Source organism: Hippocampus zosterae, chromosome 1 (assembly GCF_025434085.1).
Source record: "Hippocampus zosterae strain Florida chromosome 1, ASM2543408v3, whole genome shotgun sequence".
Taxonomy (NCBI): domain Eukaryota; kingdom Metazoa; phylum Chordata; class Actinopteri; order Syngnathiformes; family Syngnathidae; genus Hippocampus; species Hippocampus zosterae.
Genome location: NC_067451.1, coordinates 30,438,923 through 30,463,137, shown reverse-complemented (window position 1 = coordinate 30,463,137; position 24,215 = coordinate 30,438,923). Strand labels below are relative to the sequence as shown.

General features: G+C 43.8%; 1 protein-coding gene across 6 annotated transcripts in view; it reads right to left on the bottom strand.

Annotated features, from left to right (window-relative positions):
* unc5a (unc-5 netrin receptor A) overlaps nucleotides 1–24,215 on the bottom strand; it is a 207,462-nt gene that overhangs the window by 48,004 nt on the left and 135,243 nt on the right. For 3 of the 6 annotated variants that reach the window (XM_052073821.1, XM_052073831.1, XM_052073840.1), the window contains exons 3-6: nucleotides 23,260–23,403; nucleotides 20,528–20,631; nucleotides 18,242–18,422; nucleotides 7,942–8,109 (exon numbers count right to left, since the gene is read on the bottom strand). In XM_052073821.1, coding sequence (XP_051929781.1) covers nucleotides 7,942–8,109; nucleotides 18,242–18,422; nucleotides 20,528–20,631; nucleotides 23,260–23,403 — 597 coding nt within the window. The remainder of the gene's footprint in view (nucleotides 1–7,941; nucleotides 8,110–18,241; nucleotides 18,423–20,527; nucleotides 20,632–23,259; nucleotides 23,404–24,215) is intronic. The other 3 variants (XM_052073850.1, XM_052073858.1, XM_052073867.1) reach the window with 1 other exon arrangement.

Below are 24,215 nucleotides of genomic sequence, written 5' to 3'. Positions count from 1 at the left end.
ATGGCCGCGCTCCTTTCAATGTGAACTAAGATGTTTTCTTTGCTATTAGCAATGTTTTGCATTTTTTCTTTGGACACAAATGAAGCTGACTTGCTAAGGAGAACTAGACACTTGCCTGAAGTGCAAGAAAAACGGCAAGCATATGGGTGCCGAGATGCATGTGCATACAACACGGCCGCACGCACGAGCGCTTGTAAACAAACACGCACAACAACACTAGCCCCAAGTCTGTTTATTTTCCATCTAGCAGAATTCTCATGTCTCCGCTGGCAAGCCTGAGGGATCAGTACAATATTTGAATAATTCACCCACGTTAGGAATCTTTTCATGTTGTTTGTGTTCCTCTCTCACAACTTGATTCATTTGTATGGGTCAGGTGTCGCCACCATGCTTGTTTAACGGCTGCAACAATTTGCAGGTGCTTCTGGTGCTCCATAGTTGCCTGAATGTGACATTTTGCCCGATTGGTGCCCCCTGATGAGGAAAAAGATCACAAGAATGGAGTCAAAAGAGAACGTGTTGGGGAGAAAATACTGCACATTTACTGTATATTCAAAGTTCAATGCAAAGGTGAAGAAATTTAAAGGGAAGAGATGCAAGACGGTGAACTCTTGTCTGTTAAGCCAAGTGTCCGTCAAAAGTGTTGATCCTGTTGCGCTCGGAGCCTCAGGTTTTAGGCCCCTCCCAGCATGGAGCCCATCTGATGTGACAGACTGGCCTCCCTCTGCCTACTCTCTAACACTTTCAAGCTTCACAAGAAGAGAAGTGCAAGTGTCCTTTCGCACGGAGGAGTCACAGAACAAGCTGTTGTAGAAGATGTCAGTACATATCATGTGTAGGAAAAATACCATTCCTTCAAATGGATGCTCATATATATATATATATCTATATATCTATATCTATATCTATATATATATATATATATATATATATATATATATATATATATATATATATATATATAAAATCCTCATCTCACCCCTCGGGTGGTGTCCGTCCCTCATTCATCTCGGTTCCTATACCAGAGGCCAGGAAGCTTGAGGGTTCTGTGCAGTATCCTTGCTGTTCCCAGCACTGCACATTTCTGGACTGAGATGTCCGATGTTGTTCCCGGGATCTGTTGCAACCACTCATCTAGTTTGGGGGTCACTGCCCGGAGTGCTCCGACCACCACAGGCAAGACTGTCACCTTTACCTTCCAGGCTCTCTCCAGCTCCTCTCTGAGCCCTTGGTATTTCTCGAGTTTCTCATGTTCCTTCTTTCTGATGTTTCCATCACTTGGGACTGCTACATCCACGACAACGGTTTTCCTCTGCCCTTTGTCTATGATCACGATATCTGGTTGGTTCGCCATTACCATCTTGTCAGTCTGGATCTGAAAGTCCCACAGGATCTTCGCTCTGTCATTCTCCACCACCTTCGGAGGTATTTCCCATTTTTACCTTGGGTTTTACAGTCCATACTCCGCACAGATGTTTCGGTAGACTATGCCAGCCACCTGGTTATGACGTTCCATGTAGGCTTTCCCTGCCAGCATCTTACACCCTGCAGTTATGTGTTGGATTGTCTCAGGTGCCTCTTTGCACAACCTACACCTTGGGTCTTGTCTGGTGCGGTATATCTGGGCCTCAATGGCTCTGGTGCTCAGGATGAGTGCCTCTGTACTGTCCTTCAGGCCAGCCCTCTCTAGCCACTGATAGGACTTCTTGAGATCAGCCACTTCAGTTATGGTCCGGTGGTACATCCCCTGTAGGGGCTTGTCCTCCCATGGTGGTCCCTCTTCCAGCGCCTCATCTACTGTTCCCCATTGGCTGAGACATTCTCTGAGTACGTCATCCGTTGGAGCCTTCTCCTTGATGTATTCATGGAGCTTGGAAGTTTCATCCTGGACAGTGGCTCCCACACTCACTAGTCCCCGGCCTCCTTCCTTTCGGCTTGCGTACAGTCTCAGGGTGCTGGATTTGGGATGGAATCCTCCATGCATGGTTAGGAGCTTTCGGGTCCTAACGTCCGTGGTCTGAATCTCTTCCTTTGGCCACCTTATTATTCCTGCAGGGTATCTGATCACTGCCAGGGCATAGCTGTTTATTGCCCGGGTCTTATTCTTGCCATTGAGCTGGCTTCTTAGGACTTGCCTCACTCACTGGAGGTATTTGGCCGTAGCCGCTTTCCTTGTTGCCAGTTCGAGGTTGCCATTGGCTTGTGGTATACCGAGGTACTTGCAACTGTCCTCAATGTCTGCTATTGTTCCTTCAGGGAGTGAGACCCCTTCAGTGCGGACTACCTTTCCTCTCTTAGTCACCATCCGACTACATTTCTCAAGCCCGAATGACATCCCGATGTCGCTGCTGTAGATCCTGGTCGCGTGGATCAGAGAGTCTATGTCCCTTTCGCTCTTAGCATGCAGCTTTATGTCATCCATGTAGAGGAGGTGACTGATTGTAGCTCCATTTCTGAGCAGGTATCCAGAGCCTGTCTTGGTGATTACTTGGCTTAGGGGGTTCAGTCCTATGCAGAACAGCAGTGGGGAGAGTGCATCACCTTGGTATATGCCACATTTGATGGACACTTGGGTAAGTGGCTTGCCATTGGCTTCAAGTGTGGTTTTCCACATCCTCATCGAGTTCACAACGAAGGCTCTTAGGGTCCTGTTCACCTTATACAACTCCAAGCATTCAGTGATCCATGTATGTGGCATCGAGTCATAGGCTTTCTTGTAATCAATCCAAGCTGTGCACAGGTTGATACGTCGGGACCTGCAGTTTTGTGCGACTGTTCTGTCAACCAGGAGCTGATGTTTGGCTCCTCTGGTATCTCTACCAATGCCCTTCTGCGCTTCGTTCATGTATTGATCCATGTGTCCACTTATCTTAGCCGCAATGATGCCTGACATGAGCTTCCATGTTGTGGAGAGACAGGTTATTGGCCGATAGTTGGATGGGACTGCACCCTTCGAGGGATCCTTCATGATCAGGATCGTTCGCCCTTCGGTTAGCCATTCTGGGTGAGTCCCATCCCTCAGCAGCTGGTTCATTTGTACAGCTAGGCGCTCATGGAGTGCTGTGAGTTTCTTTAGCCAGTAGGTGTGGACCATGTCCGGGCCTGGTGCTGTCCAGTTCTTCATATCTGAGACTCTTTCCTGTATGTCTGCCACTGTTATGGTAATTGGGTTCTGTTCAGGGAGGTTGCTGTGCTCCTCTCTCAGGGTCACCAACCATTGTGCACTGCTGTTATGTGCAACCTCCTTCTCCCATATGCCTTTCCAGTACCTTTCAGTTTCCAGTCTTGGTGGGTCAGCTCTGTTGTTAGGACCCTGCGACTGAGCATACACTTTCGCAGGTTGTGTTGCGAACAGCCTGTTTATTCGTCTGGCCTCATTCTCTTTCGTGTACCGCTTTAGGCGACTGGACAAGGCTTGGAGTCTTTGTTTGGCAGTTTCGAGTGCTTCAGGTATGGTCATCTGGATGTACCTCTCGGGTATCGGCCTTTTCATCACACCTCTCTGGGCCTCCGTCAATTGACTCACATCTTTCTGGGCTGCCTTGATCTTAGCCTCCAACCGTCTTTTCCATGGTGGGTAACGTATCTCATGGCTTCCATGGTTGCTCTTATTAGCCCAGAGTCTCCAGGATCACTGATGCTGAAGCGTATATCAGCTCATTGGTTTCTGTGATCGTTACGGTAGGGATCGCCCTCAGTGCTGCATTCACACTTTCTATAAGACTTTCAGATGGTACTTCACATAGCCGTTGTGATCGGTTTCTAGGTTGCCCAGCTTTCATTCTCGCCATTATCTTAGCTTTCAGGTCAGTTGCTGCCTCGCTCAGCATTTCATTCATTGGGGCTGGCCACCCAATCTCATCATCTGTATTCACTGGGGCTTGCCTCCCAATCTCTTGTATGACCTCCTCCTCTGATCTGACAGCCTGGGGCCCTTCACCATGGAACCTGCGTTGTACCTCATCAATATCAAGTTGTGACAGCAGTTGCCGTTTGTGGATGTTGGAACACTGAGCTACTAGTTGTTTCGTGGTCAACCGTGACAGTGGGTTTCGAAGTAACCATTCAGCCCACATTCTCTGCATGTAACCCCTCTGACTAGGGTTGCTTGAGTAGTAGCATTCCAACAGAGCCATGTTATCGCATCTCGCCCATCTCCGCTTTGTTCCAGTAGCCCATTTTTCAACAAGGTGCTCTGGTTCCCCAGCACCTGACGCAGACCTTGTTTGGCCGGGTGACGTCTGAGCCGGCATGTCATTCGTTTTATTGTTTCTCATCATTGTATGAGGTAGCATTAGCGCGAAGGATCTTGCCCAAGGACCCACACTGGATGGTGTTATGTGCTCATTTTTTGCCCCAAGCGGGATTCGAACCACCGTCTCCCGTATGCCAAACCGATGCCTTACCAACTGAGCAATCCAGCCGCTATATATATATATATATATATATACATACATACATACACACACATATATACACACACATATACACACACACACACACACAAATGCATAAATCATGCTCGAACATTGCAATGAAATTAGTCTTTGTATGTCAGTGGTTTCAAACTCAAATGGATTTGTTGACTAGAGTACATTCATTTACTTGGCATAAACACACACACAACAGAGGCAGAGCAAATACTACGAATGGGGGGGGTGGAGCAGACGCAAGCTCGAACCACACATTGGCCAGTAGAAGCAGGTCAAAAACACAGTGTAGCTTCATGCAATATAGCCTTCTGCTTTACAATAAAAGCCACAAGAGCACAAAGGCTATGAAAGCGCAGCTCAAATGTGAAAACCCTGAAGATGTTTCGTAAGTGACACTAGAAAAGAGCACTATGTTTGAGCAGAAATGAATAACAATGTAAATTTTTGAAAATTGGTGACCTTTCTTGAGAAATGACGACAACTGCCCTCCTGTAAGAGGACTTTCAGGAGAAAGCTATCAGAATGGTAAAAAAAAAAAAAAAAAAAAAAAATACTTGTCCAAGCATACCAAATAAGAATGCTTGCATGCGGTCCATGTTGCTGAACGTGACTTTGACATGCCTCCTTTGGTATGTCAGCACGGGCGATTCATGGATGCCTTGGTCGTGTGTTTGATAAATCAAAAGTGAGGATTCCGATGAATTTGGGTTTGTCGCTGCTGAGCTGTGCGTGAGCCTGCTGACAAATGACTGAGTGGTCACTTCATCCCTGCCGACTTAGGAGACACATTCGGGAGTACACAGCCAAGCAGCCGTGCCACTTCTAATTGGAAAGAACAAACTTATCATGTCCATGGCTCTGCTGTGTCAGACTTTGGCCTTGAGGGGACCCTGCTTCAGGTGCTGACAGCTGGACTTGTCTGAGCCACTGACACAGGTAACACAGGAAGTGGGAAAGACACCTAGGTCACCCGCTGTTGCAAGACCAAAAGATTGACAGGCACCTGAGAGCCAACATTGTTGTTTTCTCACAATACAGTGGAACGTCCAAAGGTCAAATGTGAAACGACTCAGTGAGCAGCTAAAGGATTAACTTCACCAATGTTTTGCTTTTTATTTTGCATTTCGTTTGTGTTTTTTTGTGTCATACAAAACTAGAAGGATACCAGTGATGGCAAAGCAGACAAATGCATCGGCAACTATCGGAGGACTACAGCTATCAGCTGCAATACCACTTATTTTGAGCCTTGGAATACAAGAGAGATTAGACAGTAGTTTTTCTTTTTTAGACAATCAATTATTGTTTTAACTTACATTTAATATTTAAATGTAAGTAAGTAAAAAAAAACAAACCCTCACTTGTATTCTTTGCCATTTATTTCAGCATGACTTAGATTTGATCTTAGTTTTACTGTTTGGTGATTTCTACCATTTGTTTTACTTATTTATTGATTTATTGTATATATGTTCGTTGCACCGTGTACAACACTTTGTATGCAGCGATGGCCGTTTGAAAGTGATCGATAAATACACTTGAGTTGAGTCGAGAATTTAAGATGTGCAAAGCCGCAAACTATATTCTTGTCAAGAAACATTAGGTGAAATAATGGGCTCTGGGATGAAATTATGCCACATTTGACAATGTCCGGTTTGCCAAAAATGGATTGCAGGAACCGCAAATGTGTCAAACTGTCAGCACAAAGTACTTTTCGCCGATTAAACTACGTCTGCAAAGTCGTCTGACGACTGTTGCCAACCTATACTCGCTGCTCGTGGGTAGCAGCTAGCTGCTAGTTGCTAACGGTGGTGACTGGGATGTTATAAAATGACAGCGTTACTAATTAGTGGGTTTTTAGCATCTTTAATTAGCCATCAAACACAATTTCAGGATGATTTTGTGTTGATGATTTGGTGGCAACGGAATGTGATGGCAATAAAAACTGGCCTCGGGCCTTCCTTCAGTCCGAAAGATAAGTCAAGCGAGTCGTCACTCTGACAACTTTCACACAGAAGCCTTTATATGATAGCTACAAATGTTATTTAATTCATTGTCTGTACAGTTTTTAAAGATTGCGTTTGTGACACTTTGAACCTGTGACAAATTCATTTTACTTGATCATCTACGGAAAACCCATTTTGAATTAGAACAACTTGCAAGTCAACCGTCGCCACAGAATGGATTGACTTTGACGATTCCACTCCATCCATCCATCCATCCATCCATCCATCCATTGGACGATTCCACTGTGAACTAAAACTGTTTTCTCCATAAACTATGTTCACGAAGCACGTTAAATTTTCTGCCGCAGCACTGGAAAGCTAAAGTTATACATGTTGCCTTTATGGAGCGAGAGACCAGAGGAGGTTTTGGTCTAACAATAGCAGGACTGACATTAATCTGTTCATGCTCATGGAGGTCAGGATTGTGCTTTTGCTACAGGGGAATGTCGAGCATCTCTGGACAACCCATTCAATTGAATTTTAATTTAATTACCGTTTGCTTGAGAGCTAATAGTACCAGATCCATCCAGATATCACCCTGAATGAGCATAGTGTGCCTCCATCCACTTGCCGGGTTAGGTTACTTCCACTTGCGCTTGACATCTGGTGATGTCTTTACATGAGCGATGTGCAACATAATACCTTGACTCACATAGGAAAATAACCCCTGTTTTAGCATGAGGGAGGCTGCTGCCGACAGAAGTGTAGCATTTCCCTCAGTGCTTTTTAAGCATGGAAGATTTCTCCTGCAGTTCCGCTGTTTGATGATGGGCAGGCAGCACGACCGCCATTGCTGGTTTGTACGTTTTCCTCTTCACGCTCACGCTGCGTTTTGCACCTGTATTCACTTCCATCTTACTCCTTTCACATTTAACCTCATTTTCCATATGCAGCTCGCCTGCTGTCATGCTATTTCTGGCTCTTCGTCGCGGGGCTAATGTAGGACTGCAAATGCAGCAAGCTGCATCTCAGGCTACAGAGGATCGATATCCGTTTCTCAGTATCAGGCAAGGCACTCCCTGCCTTTTGGATGCTCTCACGAGAGACTGAGCAGGGAAACGAAGCGCCCCTCGACTCTTACGACGTAAACATAGCACTCAGGCTGCCATAATTCACGCTTTTATTGTCCATATTTATTACAGAGCTTCAGCTGCAAACAATAACAAATGTAGTCGCTGGTCTGACACAGCAGCATGGCTGGCTGGGACTATGTCTCTTAAATCAGAGAGCTCTATGAAATAAGAGCAGGGTCTTCATAAAATATAATGAGATATGTGGACAAAGTGGGATGATAAATCACTTTCGAGACTGTGAGGACGAATATGATTATTCCTTAATAATGATTGTGTACGTTTAACTGCAGAATACAAGAGAAACAGAACCATTCGAGGGGAGATGTGGGCCAACATGAAGATGAGCAAATGACTTCTGGATGCAAAAAAAATGCAAAAAGAAAGCCATAGGAAGCCAAGTGCCACAGGACAAGCAGGGGTTTGCCTGGGAGTTACCTGGACAGGTGGCCACACAGGCACTTTTCTGGACGTTCTGCCCTTCACAGGACGTGCCTCCGTTTAGTGGCGTGGGGTTGGTGCAGCTCCGACTCCTCTTCTGCCAGCCTCGCCCACACACAGCACTGCAGGACGACCAGGTGGTCCAGGTGGACCAGCCGCCGTTGACTGTCAGACCGGTGCAAGGAGGGGCATGGTTTGGTGGGGTTAGGGGTTGGGAGAAGGTTGGAAGGGAGGATGGGATGAGGGGACAGAGCAGCCAGGATTACCCGACATGCACTAAGGCCCAGACGTGCGTGTTCCGAGAATAATAGTGAGTGCTGCAGTGGTTCAAACGGAAGTTGGAGAGAGGGTGGCTGATTCCTGCACTTGAAGTGGAACTACAGCCGCCTGAAGTGCAGACACGACTACGTTAAGATGACCATATCCTAACCTGATTAATCAAAAGACAATATGTTAAGATTATGCACAGTCAAATTCCCAAAGCCAAACAAAGAGTGACACTGTTACTTAGTCGTGTGTTCCTCTAATATGTGCATGTTTTTCCAGTAACTACTAATATTAACGTGTTCCATCCCCATTCAATTTCAGTGATCGGTGTCTTTCACCACAAAAGGCAGTTACAGTCACTAATAGTTAACGTATAATAAAATACAAGAAGACTCCCTATTCCTAACTCCCTGTTACTCACTAAAAGGGACTCAACCAACAAACCGTACATTGTGAAACACGTAACAAAAGGGGAACTCTAGTATTTATAGTTTGAAAATAGTGAGCCTTTGTGGGAGCCTGCAGCTTCACATTCCCGCCTGGGCGAATCGCATATGCGCCATGTCACATATTCGGCACGTTGACAATTCACATGGCCATAATATACGACAAAAACAACAATGGAGGAGGCAAAGACATTCAGGTTTTCAAGCTGGAAATACAGTCAATATTTTGAATTTGTGTCAGTCAGGTAAAGACGGAAATATTTGTTGTACACTCAGTGCTGTTGACACGGTTATCTTAAAAAAAAGACGTCAAAAAAAGGCATGGATTGTGCAGCTCAGGATGAATTCATGTCCCACCAGGTTGAGTGGATGCATGAGGTTTCCAAATGTAATCGTTATATTAGAAACTAGACTTTGCATCGATCTGATGGACAGAATCAAGATCGGTCGATATTTTGCATTTGATGCAAAATGGCAGATTGACTGTAATGTCAAAATTTGCACAATCCATCAATGACGTCATTGACCGGATCTGCGAAAAACAAAACAAATATAAAAACATTACGTCAAACGCAGACTAATTCACTCAATGGTGGTTCTGTGCTGCCATCGTGTATATGCGAGCCTGAAAGCTAATCTTTTTTCAGCCTTGTTGCGTGTCAGGTGAGCGGAAAGCCTTTGCGCCGGGAGGCCGCATTTCAGCCTCTGCAGCGTCGACCATCTTGTAAAAGTAATTGTGTTTTGTATGTTTTTTATGTACATCAAAACAAACAAACACACTACCTACAGTATGTATGTTATCTATTTAATCCGTTTATTCAAAATAGCTTTCATAAGTCAGCGCAAGTTAGGTGAAGCTCTGGCCATGCAGATTAAGCCAATCACAGAGGAAACCAGGAGGCAGGCGTGTTGCTTGAACCAACACGAAAATCGCCACATTGCTGACAAACGCCCAACGACGCCAAACGAGCGTACGAGATATACTGCGTGAGTTGAGCTATTCTGGGAGGGGGGGTGGGTGAACTGTAGAGTAAATATACAAGTTACTTGTATGGATATATTGAATTGGTGCTCGAGAGTCGTTTTTTTTTCAAACTTGCTGTTCACCCTCGACTATAAACAATGTAACGTCATGTCAATGTTAAGTTTCTTATGACACCATTAATAGTTAAATGTCAGGAAAAAAATGAATCCTTTTCTTTGACCTTTTATTATTAACATACATTATTAACATGTGACATGCAGAAAGACCTTCATTAATTTCTTTTTCAATAAAAACAAGAAGCGCATTGAAGATAAGTAACATTGAGAAAGACTTGTTTAAAAATACATAAATAAAATCATGTTTTGTTTGATCATTATTTTATTTTAAACTGTCCTTTGTCACTGTTAAAATTGCACTTTCAATGCATACACTGAATGTAGCGGCTAAAGCAACACGTAATCTCTTACTTTTAAAATCAAGTAATCAGTCATGTAACTAAGACATGTTTTCAATCAACCAATTAGTGTAGTAACTGGTTACTTTTACAAAGTAACCCTGGCACCACTGCAGACAAAGACTAAGAAAAAAAACTTTGTCCACAGGAAAATGCGACTCATAATTGAAGCGGGCATCGGTGCGTCATACATGACGGTCATTTGGATCGTGGCGATCAAACATCCCCGATTGCCCCATTTCACGTCATGCATCATGTGTGAATTATAGAGCGCAGCCCTATCATTACTTGACGCCAATTGCAATTGCAAAGTGTAGCACAATCTAGCTCAAGTCATTACAGCTCATCTTGATGAGGCAGCGAGCGCCCGTGTTCCTCAGCCGCACCAGCTGTCGGCACATCACCAGCGCTGCGCCGTTGATGGCAAGTAATTGCATCAAACCATCTTCTAATCTGCACCTCCCTGCATCTAACTGTGCTTGTTTCATCTCCGATGATACAGTGGTCCCTAATCCTGATGTCTTGACTTGAACAGCGCCATTTTTCCTTCTCTGGACACTCACCCCGCCCCCAATTTGCCCCTCTTAACTTTCGCCTGGGACTGAATCATTTCCTTGTCCTCTGTTTGCGACTGATTGCCTGCCACAGCGAGGAAAATTGCCAGGCAACGCAAGCCCTGATTACCTCTTAGCACGGAATGCAGTCTTACCAGCTAGGCTGTGGTGAAATGCATTTCTGGCCCCCTGTTGAACCCTTTGAAAAGTAGCAGTTATTATGACCCACTGCAGCCTGTTAGATCAACTAGCATGGCGGACACACGGTTTGTTCTTCTGAGGCACAGTAGGTGAGCAGCGAAAAGGAAACGAGAGAGCTTTGCTCGTGATTTAGCCTCAATTCAATACACAACAAGTGATTAATTTGTCATCTTTTCAAGCACAGTGAATGGAGGGAAGAAATAAACGTGCATGCCACAAAGCCATCTGTTGGCAATTTTGCAGATACTTAAATGAGAATTATTGTTTGTCAAAGACGCCATTATCCCACCGTCAATGTATAAACACTGCATACGCAAAGTTTCATCTCCTCCACTGCCGAGCGGCTTGACAGTACACTTTAAAATGCAGATGCACAACACAGCGACAGGACATGGTCAAAACACCGCCCTTATTTAGAAGGTTTAGTCAAGGTGATTTAGTCAAAAACTAGTCTATTGTACTTGGATGTGCATATTTCTAGATCTTTGATTGCATTCTAAACACTTATATACGGCGGCCCGGTGATCCAGTGGTTAGCGCGTCAGCCTCCCAGTGCAGAGGTACCGGGTTCAATTCCAGCTCCGGCCTCCCTGTGTGGAGTTTGCATGTACGTGCAACCGTACTCCGGTTTCCTCCCACATTCCAAAAACATGCATGGCAGGCTGATTGAACACTCTAAATCAGGCATGTCCAAAGTCCGGCCCGCGGGCCAAATCCGGCCCGCGGTCGAATTTCATCCGGCCCTCGGCCCCTGTCATAAAATCAGTGCCGTCTGGCCCGCAGGTTGGGCGCAATGGAATACGTGTTGCATTGACTGAGGTCTCGTAGACTGGTGAGTGATGTTTCATAGAGTACTGCTTCCCTCTAGTGGCTAAATGAGTAATAGCATTCACTAAATGAGTAATAGCATTTAGACACTAGGGGGCATCACTCACGAGTTAACAAGACATCACTCCGTGTTTATATTGACTGATATGTCATATTTCAAATGATCCTTGCAGTTGTGGATATGTGTATTGCTTGTTCATTTCCCTGTCCCTGTTTCCTAATGGGGGATTTTAATATCCATGTATGTTGTCCGGAAAAAACGCTAGCAAAAGACTTCTTAAGACTTATCGACTCTTTTAATTTTGTGCAGTATGTGACCAGCCCGACACACGAACAAGGACATATTTTAGACCTTGTCCTTGCTCATGGTATAACGGTGTCAAATCTGGAAGTCCTTGAAAATGGAATTTCTGATCACATGGCAGTTTTATTTGACGTAGTCTTATCGCATGCTGCTGTGAAATCTGGCGCTCCTAGTTGTAAACGCCGAATTTTTAACCCTCACACTGCTAGTCGTTTCTCTGATGCCTTTAATAACCTTTGCGTACCCTCGTCTAACACAGAGGAACTCACCTCTTGGTTCGACTCGTCATGCCGGGCCATCCTGGATTTGGTGGCTCCTTCAAAAATTGTGCTGCCAAAGCCTAAACCCGAGCCATGGTTTAACATTACCCGCGCAGCTAGGCAGGAGTGTCGCAAAGCTGAACGCAAGTGGAAAAGAGACAAATTGCATGTCTCTTCTCAAATTTGGAAAGACAGCTGGCGTATCTACCAGCTCACAGTAAAAGAGGCCAAAAGAGAATATCTGTCGGACCTTATTCTAGCCAACCGTCACAACCCTCGTGCACTATTTAAAACGATAGATTCTGTACTCAAACCCCCTCTGCCTACTTGCTCGGATTCTTCAGCCGAGATGTGCAACAGATTCCTTCAGTTCTTTATTGATAAGGTCTCTACAGCTAGGATTCCGGTCCCAAATACCGCATCTGACCCCTCTGTCCATGTTCCATGTTCAGCTGTCCTAAATTCTTTTGATACTGTGTCCTTGGCGCTTTTGGAGGATGTAGTTCGCCAGACAAAGCCATCTGGCTCCCCTTGCGACTCTCTTCCCCCACGCTTCTTTCAGGAGGTTCTCCCGAGTGTTGGTGCATCGGTCTTGGATATCATCAACAGCAGCCTTTCTTCTGGTGTAGTTCCCCAACAGTTTAAACATGCTGTGGTCCAACCCTTGATCAAGAAACCTGGTCTTGATCCAGATGAGCTGTCAAGTTACAGACCCATTTCCAAACTGCCTTTCATTTCCAAAATTCTGGAAAAAGTGGTGCACATGCAGTTGAAACTTTTCTTGGATGAACATAACATCTTGGAGGTCTTCCAGTCAGGTTTCAAGACGATGCATAGCACGGAGTCAGCCCTGTTACGCGTTTCTAATGACATCCTCCTGGCTAATGACTCTGGAGACCACGTGTGTCTGGTTTTATTGGACTTAACTGCAGCATTTGATACAGTGGATCACAGTATTCTGCTGACTCGTTTGCAGCACTTGGTGGGCATTGGCGGGAGTGCTCTTGATTGGTTTAGGTCCTATCTAGCTGACAGGACCTTTTGTGTCAGCCTTGGCTGCTCTGAATCACGCACTGCTCCCCTGTCATGTGGTGTTCCACAGGGCTCAATTCTGGGGCCTCTGCTGTTCTCGCTGTATCTGCTCCCATTGGGTTCCATCTTAAGGAAACATGGTATTCCTTTCCACTGCTATGCAGATGACTGCCAGATCTATGTCCCACTGAGCAAGAAAGACACCTTCTCATTAAGGCCACTCCTATCCTGTCTGGAAGAAATCAAAACCTGGATGGCACAAAATTTCTTGAAGTTCAACGAAAAGAAGACAGAGGTGATATTGTTTGGCCCCAGTGGACCTTGTACATTCCATCCTGTAGACTTGGGCCCCCTATCTCCTTATCTGAAATCAACGGTCTCAAACTTGGGACTTAAACTGGACAGTGATTTCAAACTCGATCGGCAAATTGGTGCCGTTGTTAAATCCAGCTTCTTTCACCTTAGACAGCTGGCCAAAATAAAACCTTTCCTCTCACATGAACACTTTGAGACAGTAATTCATGCCTTTGTCACATCCCGGCTCGATTACTGCAACGCCCTGTACTTTGGAGTCAGCCAGTCCTCCATCAAGCGCCTTCAGCTGGTACAGAATGCCGCTGCTCGCCTCTTGACTGGTACTCGTAAGAGGGAGCATATAACTCCTACTTTGGCATCCCTTCACTGGCTCCCCATTCATTTTAGAATTATTTTTAAGATCCTCCTCTTTGTTTTCAAATCTCTGAATAATCTCGCGCCACCTTACCTCTCTGAGCTCATACGCCCCTACACCCCTGCCCGGCGCCTCAGGTCTGTGGACCAGTCTTTGCTAGACGTACCAAGAACTAAACTGAGGCTCAGAGGGGATCGAGCCTTTTCTGTTGCTGGTCCATCTCTCTGGAATGACCTCCCACTGAACATTCGGCAAGCCTCCTCGCTGCCCATCTTTAAAGCCCTCCTCACTTGTATTCTTTGGCGTTTGACTCAGCATGACTTAGATTTGCTATTGGTTTTTACTGCTTGGTGCTTTCTACCGCCTTATTACTTATTACTTATTACTGATTCGTCTTACTGTTTATTGTATATGTTAAATCGCTCCATGTACAGCACTTTGTATGCAGCGATGGCTGTTTGAAAGTGCTCTATAAATACTGTTGACTTGACTTGACTTGACTTGTTGTTCGAGTCAAAGGTTTTGTGACTATTGAAAAGTCATGGTGATACATTTTATGTTTTAAATCAATCAATTTGCACTCAGGAGACTTTAGTTTAAGAAAAAGTCAAGTGAATAAGCAGTTGCATGTGATATACCTGTTTCAAATGAACCAAAAGAAATTCTTAAGATTGTTGAAATTAAAATAAAAATGGAAATGTGAAACAGACTGGCTTACTAAAATTTGTTGAACAATATTGTTGTTCAATGTAAAGAATGTCAGGCAAGGTCGGCCCCCCGACATTTTACCACATAAAATCTGGCCCCCTTGGCAAAAAGTTTGGACACCCCTGCTCTAAATTGTCCCTAGGTGTGGGTGTTCATCTGTGTGCGCCCTGTAATTGGCTGGCAACTGGTTCAGGGTGTCCCCCGCTTACTGCCCGAAGTCAGCCGGGATAGGTTCCAGCACCCCCCGCGACCCTTGTGAGGATAAAGCGGATCAGAAAATGGATGGATGGATACTTATATACGGGAATGAAAGGTGTGCTGTGTCCATAATAAACTAGTTTGTCCAAAATCTCAACTCAATCAAAGGAAGCATATTTTTAAACTATCCAAACTCACTGTGTTGGACATAGTCTGCCCCCAACTTTTTTTTTTTTGCCACATTTTTTTCCACCATTTTATGTCAACAGCCTTGAATTTACCAAGACTGCGAGCAGAAAAAGGTAGCAGAGCCACAATGTTAAACGGTATTTGATATTCAAATCTCAACAACCTGAGCATGAGAACTGCATCACATATTCAATTTTGGCCAGTAAATTCCCACCAAAAGCGTTATTTCACAGGTGATGTGACTACTAACAAGGTAGCTGTTCGTAACACATTGACAAACATAAACTCACAGTCGCAGTCAAATATTGTGGAAGCCAAAGACAAACGTTTTTGATGTGTTTTAAATCAGATGAAAGGCTAAAAGCGATTGAACGTGTTTGTTTGTTTATTGAACATAAAACATATACAGTAATAATTTGACAGAAAATAAGGTGGATAAAAAAGTAAAAAGAAAGAAATCAGTCTTCATTCAACACAGTTATTATGTTCAAGGGAGTAGGATGAAGTAAAAAACTTATCTAGTCCTACCCCGTTATGTGTTTATATCTACTAAATCATTTTTATATCAATCAGAAAAGAAAAAGTAAGAAGTCCCCATTAAGGCTCTTACCCGTGATATTTTCACAACTTTTGGTTTGTATCGGGATTATATACATCCTCACCCTGGCACTCTTGTGTCAATTTTCTCTTGTATTCATAATGGATATTTCAATACCTTTCTCTATTTATTAACTTAGTTCTGATTTATCCATCCATCCATCCATCCATTATCTACCGCCTATCCGGAGCCGGGTCGCGGGGGCAACAGCTTTAGCAGGGAAGCCCAGAGTTCCCTCTCCCTAGCTACTTCGTCCAGCTCTCCCCGGGGGATCCCGAGTCGTTCCCAGGCAAGCTGGGTGACATAGTCTCTCCAGCGTGTCCTGGGTCTTCCTCGGGGTCTCCTCCCGGTGGGACATGACCGGAACACCTCACCGGGGAGGCGCTCAGGAGGCATCCGAATCAGATGCCCAAGCCACCTCATCTGGCTCCTCTCGATGTGGAGGAGAAGCGGCTCGACTCTGAGCCCCTCCCGGATGACTGAGCTTCTCACCTTATCTCTAAGGGAGAGCCCGGACACCCTGCGGAGAAAACTCATTTCAGCCGCTTGTATCAGGGATCTCGTTCTTTCGGTCACGACGTTCTGATTTATCATTATATTTAATGTTTAGAATTTATCATTTTAACTCTGATTGATGTAGGTTGTTTGTACTATTTTTTTGAATTTGTTTTTGAAATCAGCAAGCGATTTACTCATTTTTAGGTCCGTTTCGAGATTATTCCACATATTAACACCTTTGCTAGATACACTTCTTTGCTTGATGTTTGTTCTTGTTTTGAGTTTTTTGAATAAGTTGGTACCTCTTAATTCATAGTTGCTTTCTCGAATTTCGAAAAACTTCTGAATGTTTTGGCAGAGCAGGTTATTGTGTGCTTTGTACATTAATTGGCCGATTTTAAAGTCAACCAGGTCATAAAATTTCATCGTATTTAATTTGATAAATAGTGGATTTGTGGGTTCCGTATATTTTGATCTATTAATAATTCGAATTGCTTTTTTTTGTAGTTTGAGAATAGGGAGTGTGTTTGTTTTTCAGGCATTTCCCCATATTTCCACACAGTAGGTCATGTATGGTAATAATAATGAAGTGTATAATGTGTACAAAGATCTCTTATTTAGCACTTCCTTGGTTTTGTAGAGGATCCCTACGGTCTTGGCTACTTTTCTTTTTACCTTATTGATATGTGGTTTCCAACATAGTTTTGAGTCTATTACTAATCCGAGAAACTTGGTTTCATACGCTCTGTCTATTTCAATTGAGTTTACCATAATTTTAGCCTGGTGTTTGATTGGTCTTGTGCCAAAAACAATTGACTTCGATTTTTTATTTATTTATTTCTGTCGAACCCGTTTTTTAATTTGTTTAATTCGTTTTCTACGGTTGTCAGGTTGTCGTGTTCCTTGCTGTGGCATACTTTATTTGCGGCATATACAGCCGTGTGTCATGTAAACAACAAACATGTTTATAGTGTCTTGCAGTTCAAATTAAGATGTAATTAAAGGAAATTCTATTAGAATCCAAGAATGACTTTTCTTTGCTGAATTTGAATGAAAAGGCCAGTCAAGCTAAACAAGACGGTACGTGACTTAGAGTTGATTTGATTTCTCCAACCATATCGGGCCCGCGCGCTTTGGGAAAGCGAACTCTTTACGTTCACCTCCAAGCTGCCAGAATATTAAAAATTGGCCATCCACTTCATCCTATCACATTATTAACCCCACCAAAAGGTCACGTGTGCACTGATTTGTCTTTAGACAAAAGATTCAATGAACACATGGATGAGTTATGATTACTCCCAACCTATTACAAAGTACATTGTGGTTCTGGAATTTACACACAACTTTTAAATGAAGCTAAACATGGGCAAATTACACACTGGGATCATTTCTAATGGTCTGTTTAATTCCCATGGAAAGTTTCCGGTGTTGAAACTTCACTGCATTTTGCAGGCCTTCCTATTGGGTCCACACAGAACTTCACAATAGTCTAATATTAACAGTGTCACATGAGCAGACTACTGCATACTGTTATTGTTGAACAATTGGGATTAGAAGACGCGATTTCCCCCTCGCCCCGGCTTTAACCTCTTTGGTTGAACGACACACCTTATTTGCAAACGTTCCCTATGCCAGGGGCAACATGCTTGCACGCACGGTATACCTGGCTTCTCTTTAATGCACCATCGTGCTCATGAATTTTCTGCTGAGCTCTATGCTGAAGTGTTTACTGCTAATATTTAAAAGGAAAACATAAAAAAATAAATAAACGGCATCCATGGCACCATTCAGATTGGAAATCTGAGCAACTCTGCTCAAGCGCGGAACCTCATCATGCTGAAAAAAAGGCGATGACAAAGACTTCAGAGGGCTTGGCGAGCAGGACAATGTTGAATAAATGCAACAATCTCAACTCTATTTATGGTTGGAAAATGTTGTTGTGGCTTTTGTTTAAGTAAAGTTTATACATCAGGGGTTTTATTTTTGAACATTGCAGATGTGAGTTACATACCAGTGCACTTCATAGACCAAATATTACAGTACTCCTATGTGACGAATCCCAGTCATCCAAGCAACCTATCCTTTGAAGATGAGTGTCCACCTACCATAGATCAGAACCGTGGCAGAGTTGCTTTTGCGGCGAGCGACGATGTTCTTGGCCACGCACGTGTAGTTGCCCGTGTCGGCCAGCCGAGCCTTCTTGATGACAAGATTGTAGTCGGCCGTGATGAAGAAATTGGGGTCGCTCTGTGGGTCGATCACATCCTCGTTCCTCTGCCACTCCACCTAAAAGAGAGTTTGATTGGTTGAAAAGTGCAACTGATCCCGACACTCTGCGCCCGCCACGCACAGTAAGAGCCACAGAGTCGTAAACGGGAGGCACAGTGAGGTTTATTTTGTGTTGATGTTGTCCCTCAACGTTATTAGGACGAAATGCATCTATTTATACACCTGGATGATAAAAGTATTTTGTCTTTTATTTTGTAACAGCTGGAGATCTCTGCGGCACTGTAAGAAATTCGGAATGCTTTTTTGGATTTCAGTTCTTCTTGCACTCCCGGATTTCTTTGGTTGTTTTCCTGGTCTCACTTGACCTTCTGCCTTCTTGAGGGTGCCGCAACACTGTTGGCGGTATTATTGCCCCATGTGATGCACATAATTGGGCTCTCTTTTTCTTCTGCGCGCTCCTTATGTTCTCCTGTGGCGACTTCTGCTCTGATGCTCCTTTTTTGTCGAGCTGTGGGCTGGCACTTTCCTTCCTACTTCTCTGCAAGCTGTCCCCACACTGTCCAACTGTGATTGACTCGTTGGCTGTTTGCGGTCCCTGGGTGGTCTGAATGGCTCGCACAACCTAGGCAATCAGAACTATTTTTGACATTCCCTTTGTTTAAAAGTGAGACAAGTTACCAAACTCAAGTTCAGTTCACCATTGTACCATTTTAAGGATTGTCCACATTTTGTCACTCAATCAACCGTAGCAGTGATTTTTCTGGATATTGAAGGGAAAAAAAATCACGGGAGAAATGGCTGAAAAAGTTTGCAAAAATAGTTGGTAGATAACAGCGATATATGTTTGCGAATATGCCGATTGCTGGGACTGCAACATATCCAGCGGAGCTATGTAGTATGGTGGGTCATTATATTGTGTTAGAATTACATGAGAAAAAATTGTTTTATTCTGAGCATTTTTATGGAAGGTGATACAAGTTAATGCTGTGGTGCAAGTGTTTCAAAGCCCGTTTTGTGTGTGTGTGTCTGTGTTTAGTGCAGTGTAATAATAATTTAGAATTTCTCATTATCGTTAGTTTTTAATTTCAGTTTGCATCATTCTTAGAACACATTTTTCGTTTTAGTTTTATTAAATGCTTCATTTTTACTTTCGTTTTTATTACGTTTTAATGTTATGGTAGTTTATTAGTACCGGGTGAGTGCAGGATAAAAAAAAAAAAGGTCAGCAAGTACTGTGCAATAGTTTTCGTTGCTTTTATACATGTAAAAAATGTCACTTCTAACCGAGCGTTTAGTTTTTATTGTAGAAAATATTTTTTTCCATTTTTTTGTTTTCATCAGTTTGTTTTCAATCCATAATAACCTTGACTGGGAGAAAGCAAATCTCAGTGGGGAAAGAAACAACAAAAGACAAAACTTGTTTTGAATAATGTCATTGTCATTTGCCTTTCCGACACATGAAGGGGGAAAAAAATGCTCGATTTTCGTGACAAGATAACAAGTATTTTTTTTAAAGCCACATTGCTCAGCCCAAGCATTGAGAGATTCTCCAAACCAATGAAAGTAACATTATTCTAGCAGTAAGATAGCCATGTAGATATCTTGAACGGAAAATGTGCGAGGCACTCTCTCTGCTAGTACCCACAAAATAATTTCCCCTGCAGTCGATTTTAGTGCTTACCTTTCCAAAGCCTACCGTGATGACAGATATACTATTTGCTAGAAGATGTCAATAGCCAGGTCAGTGAAACACTGACACACACGAGTGTTAGAGCTGGAGGACGTGACTTGAACAAGTATGGTGGAGAGCGAGCAAAGAGACCAAAAAAAAAAAAAAAGAAAATTGAGGAAACTGAGCCATTAATTAAAAAGACGGGCCTTTAGAAATGCCAAACGCAGAGTGAAGCCTCCCAGCTCATCCCGGTGATATGACGAGCCCATGTGATATATAGCGACTTAGAGATGTGGGACGGATAATCAATCAATAAGAGGGGGCAATTAGAAGTGTAATTTATCCATAGGGGCTGTCCGTTCTGCGGCGAAAGCCGGAGAGATGCCAGGGAGATGATCACTGAGCCTCCATTTGCCCTTTGTCCTCCTGGTGAAGAGAGGCTAAATGGATGCGAGAAGCGGGCCTATAAATATCTCCCATCTCTTCTCACCTCGGGTTGTGGCACTCCCTCGGGGGGATGGCAGCGCAGTGACACCTCCTGGTCCATTGCCACCTCTTTAGCCTGAGGCTCCTGCTCAAAGTTCTTTCTCAAGTCTTGAGGAGAGAGCACAAAGAAAAGGCAAGCAATTAGGCTCGTTGTAACTGCATGCGCCGTGTAAAGGAAAGCTCCGGCAAGCTAAATCTCGAAATGTTCGCGAGCGCGTCGCACTCCAGTTGGCCCCCGAAGCCACGCAGGGATTGGTGGCACCAACCATGTTGCTTATTGCAGCCTGCCTGGCTGCTTCGGAGATGCTTGTCTTGCTGCCAGAGGGGCCCGGCATCACGCAAAAGCAATTGCATTAGCTACCGCTCACGCCGTCCCTCCTCCCTCGCGTGCCACCCACTCTCTCCGGCAGCCGCCTGCCTGCAGCTTCCATCTGTAAGAGGGCTTGGAGCAGACACACGAAAACAAAGCCCACAGGCGCCTGGACAAGAGCTCCCGCAAGCTTGGCTGACTGCATGAGGCTTCGCAATTCATCTCATTGAATACTTTTGCCGTTGCAATCAGCGTTGCGATATACTATATGTGCCTGGGTGTCAGGCAGAACGTTACGCATACAGGTCGAGCTGGCATCGCTCATTCTTTTCTGGGTCGGCCTATTTACATCTGATGAGCCAGACAGGCCACTGATAGCTAGCAGCCTGGCACTAATTCGATGTGTCCGCCCCGGGTTTGCACTCAGAGTGAATCGATGTGTTGCCGTGACGCGAGGGGGCACAGGGCGCGGCTGCGAGCTGTTGGTGAATTCCTTTTAACTAATGGGAGAGCCTGTCCTCAGAGGAGCGTTGAGACGGAGTGTTTTCGCAAACGGAATGAAGCGCACGCACAAGAAGTGACACGTAAGCATATGCAAGAGACGTGAGGAAAATGAACACGTAGCTTATGCGAACGTGTTATCGCTTTAAGTAATAATTAGGGCTGGACACTTAAATTCAAATTGACAACCCAATGTAGTACGGTGCAATTTTCAAAGACTGAATTTCATTGCCTCCAATTTCATTGATTTATATTGTTTAACATATATGTATATTTGACTAATTGATTTAATTAGTGTGTAAAGTTCAGTGCGTGAGAAATCATGTTCACATATTGTTTCATGAGGTAAAGCCAAATTTGTTTGCATTATAGTTGAAATCTGACTTAAGAGTTTGCATTATAGTTGAAATCTGACTTAAGAGTTACCGATTTACTCGACGTTCACGCCACATGTGTTTGCTACAACTTTGTGAATGCTCAAAACACTGCATGTCAAAAATTTTAGTCAGTTCAGAACTCAGCTTGAAAAAGATCAACTTTCATATTAATTCATGGTTCATTGGCCTTTATTGCAGTGCAAGCCAAGACCAAAACATTTTTATACAATGAATTGACCTTGCTTATTGTAATACAATACGGATTCACTTATTGCTTGTATTTGTTCAAAAATACAGAAGAGGTTCATGTAATAATCATATATTGGGTCACAATTACAATATTGAGGCAGAAAAAACAACAAACTCCAACAACTTGATTCTTTTTCAAAATCGTTTGGCCTCATCATTGAACCCTGTTCGAGGGTTCAATGATGAGGCCTGTCTTCTGAAGGTCCTGTTATGGAGGGGCTGGGGGGGTTGTTGTCTAGAATAATGCATATTTATGTGGCAATTAACAGACAGAATGCGTGAAAACACTCAAGCGGAAAAGGGCTTCCTCTAATAAACCTTTGAGGTTGCCGCAAAGGATGCGCCTGTGTCCCCCAGACAGATTTATGGTTGGTACATTTCAATAAATTTAGAATCTGTTTTTACTCAGCTGCTTTTATCTGGATCATTGCTGATACAGTCTATTTTGTGAAAAAAAAAAAAAAAAAAAAAAAGGTCATGAATACTCCAATTTAGTGTGGCGCTTTTGAAAACACCCCTTCCTAAAAGGTGGAAGAGCCACTGCAGGAGGAAGCATGAGGAGGTAGAGGTCACTAATAACACAATGGGGATTATTATGCTCTTATTCCATCCCATTAAGTTATATGCAGTGTCCTCTTCTGCAGATTCCCATGCATAATATCATGGTACAGTGGAACCTCCAAAGTCAAACGGCCAAAACGTTATGCATGTTGGAGTTCCGCCAAAGATTTCTGGGGGAAAATCTGTCCGGAAAGTCAAACAAAAACCCAAAAGGTCAAACCACAATCTCATTCAAGACATTCGCAAATATTGTCAGACTTCAGATGAGCTTTTTTTCATTTTTTTGGATTGCGACCACGAAAGGGCCCCAATTAGCATAAGACAAATTTTGCTCGATAGCAATTACAAATTTGCCAAGCAGAGGTTTACGTGAAAAGGCTGCGGGTGAAGTCATCCTGGTTAATGACCAGGATCAAATGGCCGCAGAAGCTTGTCAACAAAGAATATTATTTTTCCGTGGCGAAAAATGTGTATGTCATTTTCCAACGAACACTAACGTGTGTGCATTCATCACTATTGTTTTAACAAACAACTGCAATGCTTACGATGCGCTCTTGCTAGTTCAAAGGATGAGTATTTGAAATGTATTTTCGTTTTATGGTGCATGGCCCAAGATCTTTTGGGGAAAAACAAATTCACTTATTTATTATTTGACCTTTTGACCAACTTCAAAGTCAACCAGCCTCACAGAACACATTGTGCTGGACTTGCATGAGAATAGTTCCAAAGTGCACTCACAAGCAATCCTGATGTAGGCTTTTTGGCTTTTCTGGGTTCCTGTGGTGCTCCAGGCGACACACTGACACCAGTATTCATCGAGGCCGAAGATCTTCTCCACCTGCTGCCTGGTGATTTCGATTGTCACCTCCATGACTGGCAGAGCTGCGAAGGAAGCAAAAAGATGCATTTTGTCCCTTTTGCACAAATCCAGCCATGCCATTTGGAAATCAGTGGAAAACTCTAATATTACACAAACAGAGTGCTTGTTAACTGAGGAAATAGAGAAGAGCCTGCAGGCATCACCGGTGTCGTTTGAAAGGAGGGAAAAAAACGCACTTGAGATAAAATACAGAAATGCAAAAGAAAACCACACACAGCAGATAAACTGCTCAGCCTTTCCAGCTCCTCGAAAGTTACAATGAGCACGTAATTAAATCTCAGGAATACGATCCAAAAGTGGCTTTATTGCGAAAAGACCATGGTCACCAAACAAGATTGGGACAAATCTTCTCTGATAATACAATTCCATCTTGTCAAGAGTGCTGAGTTCATATTTGGGAGACAAGCTTTCATTTTCCTTTAACCTTGTATTGACAATCCAATCCGGATCTATTTTCATCATCTTGATCACTGGCTCACTGCTGTCCTACTTTCTCGCCACTTGCTGAAGGACTCTCCCCGTTTTCCCGATCTGATCTTTCCTCTCTGGGGTCTTTTTCCACAGAAGTTTTGAACCTTTCATATCAACACAAAACATTGCGGGGAGCCTCAGAGGACACATCAGCCAGACCGATAATGCAGCGTCTGCACACCGGCTGTATATTTCAGTCTCAATGGAGTGTCGCTCTCCAATTACCATTTGCATAAAAGCACTTTGTGACACTCGCGCATTTCGCATACACTTGAGCTGTCTGTTGTGATCGTTTTCAGCTCCAGACACGAGTTGGCGGGAGCTTGACTAAATGGCACCTATC